At 46.1% G+C, this 9,906-nt stretch overlaps 1 protein-coding gene across 1 annotated transcript; it reads left to right on the plus strand.

The window, feature by feature from the left end:
• Positions 1-43: 43 nt before the first annotated feature.
• Positions 44-9,825, plus strand: znf106b (zinc finger protein 106b). Its single transcript, XM_083688994.1, has 21 exons — positions 44-121; positions 327-397; positions 557-618; positions 1,007-1,210; positions 1,338-2,909; positions 3,050-3,431; positions 3,532-3,604; positions 3,794-3,948; positions 4,114-4,174; positions 4,394-5,327; positions 5,613-5,662; positions 5,981-6,120; positions 6,425-6,559; positions 6,686-6,802; positions 7,006-7,197; positions 7,349-7,411; positions 7,578-7,697; positions 7,780-7,851; positions 8,025-8,096; positions 8,195-8,341; positions 8,601-9,825. Exons 2-21 carry the CDS (start codon positions 329-331, stop codon positions 8,655-8,657), a joined length of 4,677 nt encoding a protein of 1,558 aa, XP_083545120.1. The 5' UTR covers positions 44-121; positions 327-328; the 3' UTR covers positions 8,658-9,825.
• The last annotated feature ends 81 nt before the right edge of the window (positions 9,826-9,906 follow it).

Raw genomic sequence — 9,906 nt, forward strand, 5'->3', positions numbered from 1 at the left:
AACTTCCGACATCGTGTCGTCGACAGCCAAGGGCGGGGTTTATGTGAACCCGACAAGCATGGCGTAAAACTAAAGTCCATGTGATACTCGCATAATAACACTACGAGCAAAATTGAAGCAGGTATGGTTTTCTCAAGTGTGATCAACTGCAGTCACCAATCATAGGCAACAAAATATGTGTTCCTGAGGGCTTGATCATATTTTTGAACGTGTCAAGATGTTTGAACGTAGATAGTTCTGCATTGGTTTGTGGTAAGCTAAAGGGTAGGGTAGCTAAGTGTTCCTATGTCTATGTAATCACCGAATGCTACCTTTGCTATTTCTAGAGATGACACCGGCCGAGACCCCAATCGGTTCTTGCTTTTGTATCCTGTGCCGCAAGATGTATATGAAAAAGGTAGGATTCATGTTATGACACGATGACACATTTATCTACATGTTATCTTGTGGAAAGTGTTTGTCAGAAGAGATTGAGATTCCCATAATATGTATTAGCTAGATTAGGTAAATATATTTTTCAACGTTATCTGACTGTTATTTAATATCAATCCAACAGGAAGTGCATGACCACATGCAAGGCATGCTGCACCACAGAGAGCTTGAGAATGTCAAGGGCAGGTGAGCTATAATATCCCCACACTTGGGTGCTTTCATGTGTAAGGACTGGCTACTAAAACAGCCTGAAGGTGGGTAACCCTGACCTCCTCTTGTCCTCCTCCTGCCTCTTTTCCTTGTCCCCCCACACTATCAAACTGCGGAACCAGGGTGGCAGCTGAGGATACATACTAGTCTTCAGGCACATGCACACTGCAATTACTACATGCACTTTAGGTTATTGTTGGCCTACTGTACACTACAGCACTTTATACAAAACCATACATCATTGTTTTATATGTTGGATTTCTATACATTCTTGTTTGCTGTTGTGCTCTTAATTTGTCCTGACATGAGGTGAAGCGCATGTCTGTGCAAACAGACAATAAAAGCTGCTTCTTATCTTCCCTAGGGACTGTTACCACCAGTGCCAGGCATGCCAGATGTCCATCAAGGGTCTGAATGACTTTGCCAAGCACATCTCCACTTCTGAACACGGAGTCAAGATGAAGACGATGTGTAGGATGAATAAAAAGCCCCTTGCTCTAGAGAGTTACCTTGACAAGGCTCTCATCATCCAAATCCATGCAAGAAACAAAGAGCTGAAGAGAATTGCGTAATTTCCGTTTATTTCCTTTATTCTAATTCTGTCTGTTGTCCAAGTTATGTTGCACATGCCTACAGCTGTTCATCTAAGAAGTTATTATTGATCAGACTATTATTCTGTTTATCTTCTATTGTAGGAGAAAGGAAAAGAGTAAGAAAAAGAAGCTAGACCTCATAATGCAAAAAAATCTTAAAGAAGCAAAGTCGGAGAAACAAAAAACACCATCACAGGAGAAGAAGGTGAAACCATCACAGGAGAAGAAGGTGAAACCATCACTGGAGAAGAAGGTGAAACCATCACTGGAGAAGAAGGTGAAACCATCACTGGAGAAGAAGGTGAAACCATCACAGGAGAAGAAGGTGAAACCATCACAGGAGAAGAAGGTGAAACCATCACTGGAGAAGAAGGTGAAACCATCACAGGAGAAGAAGGTGAAACCATCACAAGAGAAGAAGGTTAAACCATCACAGGAGAAGAAGGTGAAACCATCACTGGAGAAGAAAGTGACACCAACACAGATGAAGGAGAAAATTCAGAAGAAACCTCTACCTATACCTATACCTAAAAAGAAGACACCAAAGCAATCCCTGCAGATAAAAAACGGTAAGAAGAAGGCACAAAACAAGGAGAACAGGCTTGCTGGTAAACTCACACCACAGCAGAGTATAGCTCAGCCTTCCCTTCCGAATTTTTGGAAACCCCCAGAATATACCTGGTACTCCAACCACGAAGATACCACGTTACCAATTAGCCAATTTGCTTGGATTAACTGCACAAACAGGCGTTACGGAACGCAGAATGGAACAGATATAGACTTCACCAGTGACCACCTTCCTTCGTCTGGAGCCATCATCTTCAACAATTGTCCAGACAAGGATCTGCCTAGTACCTCTGCCCCCGTCCCTCCCTCCAGGTTACAGGACAACACATCTGGTCCCTCACAGGATGATAACACAAGTCCTGTACGAAATTTGGACGTCCCGGCGATGCTGCGCCAGGTTAAGAGGGCCTTGAGGGTGAGGGAGCCATGCAGAGGCTCTCCTGCCACCCCGACTCAGGGGCACAGCAGGGGAGCAGAGGCCAAGGGTGAAGCCCTTGGCAGCAGGATACACTCCGGAGGGATGAAGGAGGACAGAGCAGAAAGAGCACCCGGGAGTAAACTTATACAGTTGGCAACTTCTCTGCACAGTGCAGCAGTCAGCAAGCCTGCCAGCCTCCCCTCATCCAGCACCTCATTTGTACAGTCCCCACAGGTTAGCACTTCTAACTCTGTACCTAAAGGTGGCATGCCTCTTCCACCACTGGCTGGCAGTAGAGCTCAATTACGAACAAGAACGGACAAGGCAGAGGAAAATACACCTCTATCGAAGGTAAGCAGAGAAATGATCTCTGACAACAACAGGCCTTGTAGCGGAGAAACCGAGCCTCTGGGGGAGTCAGCTGTGCCCAGACTCAGTGCCGTGGCGCTACCCACCTCTCTGAGCCGACACGTGGGCAAGGCCGTTGCCCATGAGCCCAACCTGAACGCCGCTCGTAGGATCCGCAACGTCGGCGAGGCGCGGAAAGGGGAGGTGGAGAAGGTGGCAGGGCTCAAACCCACCCTGAAGAAGCTGCTCAGCTCGGCAGGATCACAGAGGAAGGTGAACTGGAAGGAGATGTACCAGGAGGCCAACAGGAAGAAGCAAGAGACGATCAAAGGCATGCCTAGGTCAGATTTATTGAAAGCCAAGATGTTAAATGGATTTGACTGCTTTATTTTAAAGCATTTATCCAGTATTTTGCCTGCTGACAATGTATCTGTTATTGGACATGATTGTTGAAGTTTTACAGTTCTTTATAATGTTGCAGGTTTGGGATTGAGATGGTGAACCCACTATGCGACCCAGACGGCCTCACCTTGGATGAGGACGAGGACCTCCCCTTGGCAGAGGGTTTCCAATGGGAGGCAGCCTTCCCCGACGGGCCCCTACCCCCACCTGCACAGCCCTCCCTGCCTTCTGCCCCCGAGAGTACACCTGCTGATGACGTCGCCAGACAGCAGCAAGCAGAGGCTTCGACGCAGCACATGGAGCAGCCCAGCACAGCGTCTAGGACCTCCAAGCCCTCGGCTCCGGTCACGGTGAAGACTGAGGCACTGGAGAAGCAGTATGGGCGTGCAGGAGGTGTCAACAACACATGCGATGAACAAAGCAAGATAAGTGTGAGGAGGAAAGAAAAGAAGCGCAAACTGGTAAGGACCTGGTTCATTGGACACAAACATCTAAATTCTACCAATGGTACTGTACCAATTTATTGTTGACTCTTTTCTTCAATTGTTTTCCTTGCTCCAGGATAGTGAATTGACTAATACTTCAAGTTTGAATCACTGTGTGAAGAAGCGAAAAGTGAACAAGTCAAAAAATGGTAAGTTGCCATATTGTTTCACTGTTGTGTCTGCTATAACTGTGCTCTGTCTCTGTCAGCAGTATACACCATTCAACTTGCTTAACAGAGTCATTTCCCATTGAAATGACTGTCAGGTCACTTTGCGGTCATTGCACAGTATGTCTCTGTGGTCACGATATCCAGAGTAACTCTCCCCCTCCTCTGTAGACCAAGGCCAGGTGGACGAGCTATTGGCTGTGTCTCTGAGGGAGGAGGAGCTAAGCAGCTCCATGCACTCTGTGGACAGCTCTCTGATCCAGGCCCGTAACGTCCTACAGTCTGCGTACTCGGAGGTGCAGCGCCTTCTAGTGGTCAAACAACAGGTACGCTCAGGGCCACAGGTGACCTGTGTCAATGTTCTAATATGAATTGTGTGAAGGATGAGGATACAGCATTTGTTTCATTTAGTTGTTTGAATGTTGATTTTATTTTTGTTTTTGTCTCATAACTTTAACATGCTAGTTATGTACCTGCCCTCCCCATTTCAGGTTACTGCAGAGATAAACAAGCTAAGAGCCAAGCGTATTGACATTCTGCAGGGGATGCAAGGTGAGAGTTTACGTTTACAAAGACAAGTGATAAATTGTCAAGACTAAACTGGATAATAATGCTCTGCTAGTGAAGATAGGCACGTGTAAAAAGACAAGCATATTTTTGGTAGCAGTGGGACAACAATAATACAATGTCATTATCTATCAGCTTTCCACATCGATTCTGATTACTTTGCAATTAAGTCATTTTATTTTCCCCATCCCCTCTGATTTTCAGGTGGGTATTCTGGAGGGTCTGGCATGGAAGAGGATTGTGTGGAGCCAGGGTTGGCTGCAGCTACAGTGCCATCTAACCAGCACCCCCAGATTCTCCCCCTATCTATCCCACATATTGCTTCCCCCATTCTAGCCCCCACTATCCCCTCGCCTGCCTTTCCCAATCTGGTCACTTCGCTGCCTTCTCTGACCCCTACTCACCTCACCTCCTCCATGCCCACCCTAAACACTCTCCAACCTGCCCCCTCCAACTCCCCTACCCTGTCAATCAAACATGAGCGTGTCTCCTCCCACTCCCAGGACCTCCTGAGGAACAGCCATTTCCCTTTGGTTCAGGCAGCCACGCAAGTTACTCACAACATTGCCCCTCAGATGTCCAGCGCCACAGTTCTTCACCCCCTTCCTAAGTATTCCTCTATCATACCTGTGCCCCTCCCCACACCTTTACCCATGCCCTCCACGATCCTACCTGCAGTTCCACTCGACAACCAGCAGAGGGCAGAAAACTCCAGCTCAGGAGGGCCTTTACCTCTTCTAAAGAGCGTGAGGGAGTATAAGGAGAAGATGATAATGAAGTTGAAACAAGAATATGAGGAATCAACTTGTAGTGAGTCTGAGGAGGACCTAGTGCTGATCTCGTCTGTTGACGGCAAGCTGGGGCTGGGAGCCCCTGTATCAGAAAAAGAAATAGAAGAAGTGGAGGACAGTGACTCTTCTGTTGAGACGGTGGAGTCCACCTCAGGATCCGACCTAGAGATTGTGGCCATCGATGACTCAGACGTAGAGGACGACCTTGGAGCTCACGTTCCTGTTGGCCACAACCCTTCCAAGTCCCTGACAGAGGTTTGTGTCGGGGTGAGCTCTAGCAGTACCCAGACAGCCGTTAGAACAGAGGACCAGAAGAACATCAAACTAAAGACAGAATACTTCAACAGGTCAGTTTCATATTGTATATGTACCATCCTGTCTTGGACAGGAATAAATTATAATGTGCTGATTATGAGGATCTAAGTAGCTTAACTTAGCCTAGGTTTTATTGCAGGTAATGTAATCAAGATCAAATACTGATGGTATTACTAGGAGAGTAATGTTTCAGGTACATCCCTGTGCTATGGTCTTTCCACTTAACTGCCTGAGCCCTCACTAGAACCCTCTGTCTTGAGTTCAGAATGCAGTGGGTTTTTTCTGACGTGAACTGCCTTTGGCTTTTGATCCTCCAGCAAAGACCAGTTATCCCCTGTTCCTGTGAAAGACCAAAAGATCTCCTCAGGTGAGTTACCTGCAATACAGCAAATACTGCTTCTAATACCAATACTGCCCTGATTACAGAGTGATAGTTTGATAATGGACAGGTAAGAATGAGGCATAGACAAAGGACAGGTAAGAATGAGGCATAGACAAAGGACAGGTAAGAATGAGGCATAGACAAAGGACAGGTAAGAATGAGGCATAGACAAAGGACAGGTAAGAATGAGGCATAGACAAAGGACAGGTAAGAATGAGGCATAGACAAAGGACAGGTAAGAATGAGGCATAGACAATGTGAACGTTTGAACCATTTCGCCTTCCATCTCCGCCACCCCCTCAGGGTCTGCTGATGTGGCTGAAGAAGAGGAGCCATCTCTGGGGAGTTTCGAGGGCAACACCAGCCTCGTTCATGACCTCCAGATCCACGGGGGCCTCCTGTACACATGCTCAGGACACACGGCACAAGCCTATAGCCTGGTGGTCAGTTCCCTCCCCTCATCTTACCTATGGAGTCACTCACATCTGCTTCCCTATGTCTATATTCATTCCTTATTTGTTCATGATATGTATGTGTTTTAGGAGAGTGATTAAGGACTATGGAATATAGTAACCTTTTAGAATAGGGATTTGGCACGTTGGTATGAAGAGACTTTGTTTTAGGATGGGTCTCTGTCACCTCATCAGTGTCACTCGCTCCTTGCACTCCAGCGTGAGAATGCACTGTGTGAGATCAACACACAAACACATTGATAATGTCCTCGTTCTTGTCCCTGTGTGTGTTCAGACCAGGGAGTGCCAGGCGGTGTTTGAGGGCCATAGTAACAAGGTCAACTGCCTGCTGGTGTTCTCCCTCCCTGGCCTGCCAGCACGCCTCTACACCGGCTCCAGTGACCGGACCATCCGCTGTTACAGCATCAAGGTATTTTGCTTGGTACTCTGCTCAGAGAGATATCATATCATATATCCTGTTCCTGTACATCATGATTTTAACCATGATTTTACTCCATATTGTACTCAATATCATTTTATCCTCCCTTCCTCTCAGTCAAAGAAGTGCCTAGAGCTGATCTCTCTGCCAGACAGGATTCTGTGTTTACACATTTGCTGGAAAATTCTGTATGTGGGGCTGGCCAACGGATCTGTGGTCAGCATTGACCTTAAGGTGAGTGTGAGGCCATGTCCTGTCACAGTTTCCAACCTCTGTCTAGTAATGCATTCAGTAGCTTGTGTAAAAAAAAAAATACTATACCTGGCTGATGTTTGTTTTCATACCTTTTCTTTCTCATACACACGCACGGACATACACACACTTATACTATCCCTCTCTCTCTCTCTCTTCCCTGGTTGCCCCTCTCTCTCCTGCAGACCCAGAGGCTGCTGGATACGCTTGAGTGCCACGGCCCGCGAGGGGTGAGCTGCCTGGACACCGCCCAGGAAGGCGCCAGAAGGGTCCTGTTGGTGGGCTCCTACGACAGCTCCATCAGCGTGCGCGATGCCAGGAGCGGCCTGCTACTGCGCACGCTGGAGGGCCACACTAAGACCGTACTCTGTATGAAGGTACGGGACCGAGGACTGGGGGATCTCCTTCGCACAATGTTGGCCCTGACATGTCACACATTTCCATGTATGTTGCAATTGCATGTATGGTGTATTTGTATGTCAATCACGATGGTTCCTGAATACAAACCCATGTCTGTTGTATCTGTAGGTGGTGAATGACCTGGTGTTCAGTGGCTCCAGTGACAGATCTGTCCACGCCCACAACATCCATGTGAGTCTCTCCTGCTTTGCCCTCATGTTATCATGATAAAGCCAATTCATTCCTGTATGAAGATATGCTTCACAGGTTTGTTGAACATAGTTGAAACTGTATAATTGGCTCGTGCCTGGCAAGTTAACCCCTTCCTGTGTCTCTCTCTCTTTTGTCTGCATTGTAGACAGGTGAGCTGGTGCGCATCTATAAGGGCCATGGCCACGCGGTCACAGCGCTAGCCATCTTGGGGAAGGTTATGGTCACTGCCTGTCTGGACAAGTTGGTGCGCGTCTATGAGTTGCATGTAGGTCTGCTTCCTCCTCCACTCACTCACTTCACTCATTTACTGTCCCTGTAATTAACCACTCTGTGTCTTCTCTTCACAGTCTCATGACCGCCTTCAGGTCTATGGGGGCCACAGTGACATGGTGATGTGTATGGCCATCCATAAGAGCGTGGTAAGGGAGTGTCTTGGTCTGCTGAACCTGTCGCATGGTCGTCCTATTGTAGGGAATGAATAATGGAAGGTTACTATGCAGCTCCGTTTAGTAGATTGGAAAAGAGACACCACACATGTCCATAATCGTGTTGATTCCATGGTGTCTGATGTCATGTCTGCTCCCACCTCCAGATCTACACCGGGTGCTACGACGGTTCTGTCCAGGCGGTGAGGCTCAACCTGATGTGTAACCACCGCTGCTGGGTAAGACCATCGCTGGGATTTACCAGAGTGGTTCAGAAGAGACGGTACATTGTGGAATATGTCCTATTTTGAGTTTGTTTCCTCTGACCTTTGTCCAGTGGCATGGCTGCACGCTGATCTTCGGTGTGACGGAGCACCTTCTCAAACACCTGCTCAATGACCATGGCAACCCTAGCCTGCACACCTTCAAGTGCCGCTGGAGGGACTGCAGCTCCTTCTTTGCCACACAAGACTCATGCAAGCTGGTAGGAGACTGACAGACTGACAGAGATAATAGCTGATTGGCTCATGTTTGTCATGGATAGCGAGTAGATGGGTCCAATGTCTAGTGCACAACATCTAATAACCTAATTATGTGAATTAAGAGGCTCATTTTTTTTTTTACATTTTCTTTGAAAAAATAACGATTTTTAGAGATCTACCGTATTTGTTTTTTATGTGGCCGTGTGAGAAGGGTTTTTGGGTGGTTTATGTCTCTTAGAGATCTCTCCCTTGTTTCTACAGGAGCTGCCTCGACACATGCAGATCCACATAGCGAAGGACAGCAAGTTGGAGACCTGACCTGAGAGAAGAGACATTTTCTCCCACCGCAACTGATGTGTGGGGATCACCTACTGCACCTTCAGACACAGCTCCTGAACTTTATTTGCACTGTGGCAGACACATGGTACTCAGATTAACTTGTGGCATTCATTCTGACAATGAGCTTCATGTATAGTATAAATACTGGTGTGGTTCAGAGACCGAACTGGCCAGCCAGTGTGTATGGGAAGTTACTCTCTCACATAGTAATTGGACCATATATTCATCCTGTAATATCCTGGTCCATTCAACATAACAGGAGGAGACAAGAATCACTCCTCCATCAGGTTTTGAGAAAGGGCTTAAAAAAGGATAGTATTCTGCTATAAAATGTTTACATTTACATTTTTGTCATTTAGCAGGCGCTCTTATCCAGCGACTTACTGGAGGCGAATGTACTCATAAGTGAACACCATTGCATCACAATCATCATAAGGAAGACTTTCTCTAAGTGTAAGTGCCAAAAGCAGTTGTAGTGCTAGAGAAAGGGAAGAAACACACCTACCATAAGCAGTCTTGCATAACTGTGCCGAAAGGTTGTGTTTACCCATACATGTACCCTGAAGGCACAAACAAATTCTATATGTTTCCAAACATGTATTTTCACATGTAATATGTGATGGGCTGTGCGCACACGCAAAACGTATATCCAGATGGTTTTTTTCCCTCTCCCTACTGTTCCAGTTGCTTTGTAAGATCTTATTATTTCTAGCCTAAAGTATATGACATTTGATTTTGTTGGGAAAGTTCATTTAAATTTATTTTGTGTCAGTAGATTTTTAAAAAACCATTGCTAACTGTGAAAGTTTAGGCATGTGGTTAAGGAATAGGCTTTGGGTTTGCTGTGACTGTTTGCTACAACTAACACAGATAATTCATAGGTACTCTGAGAAGAGTTCACTGTTGTTTACCTCCAAATGGCCACCTTTCTTGTGTTTGAGGTGATATGTGGCATCTCTGAAAAGCCTTATGTAAAGTTATGAAACAAATGCTGACTATTGATTTATGGCTGTTATAGAAACCAAGCAGCCTTATTGGATCATATTAATTGGGGCCACATTATATAACTAATTTCTGTATATGATAGATGTGTATAATATGTTTTACAAGACTGTACATCTATATGTATACAACAGTAAAATGACACATTTTAATTACTGTGATGTGTATATTATTCATTGTCCTTCAAAAACACAAGAGGGACAATGGTGTATGTCTTTATTCTAAA

Source organism: Argentina silus (genome assembly GCF_951799395.1).
Source record: "Argentina silus genome assembly, chromosome: 17".
Classification (NCBI taxonomy): domain Eukaryota; kingdom Metazoa; phylum Chordata; class Actinopteri; order Argentiniformes; family Argentinidae; genus Argentina; species Argentina silus.

What these genes read in the sequence shown, in the direction of transcription:
- znf106b (XM_083688994.1), top strand. Translation starts at nt 329, where the DNA reads ATGACACCGGCCGAGACCCCAATCGGTTCTTGCTTTTGTATCCTGTGC. An exon ending in AGACCAAAAGATCTCCTCAG is followed by an intron (nt 5,663 to 5,980) that starts GTGAGTTACCTG and finishes CCACCCCCTCAG; the next exon opens with GGTCTGCTGATGTGGCTGAA. An exon ending in TCCGCTGTTACAGCATCAAG is followed by an intron (nt 6,560 to 6,685) that starts GTATTTTGCTTG and finishes CCTTCCTCTCAG; the next exon opens with TCAAAGAAGTGCCTAGAGCT.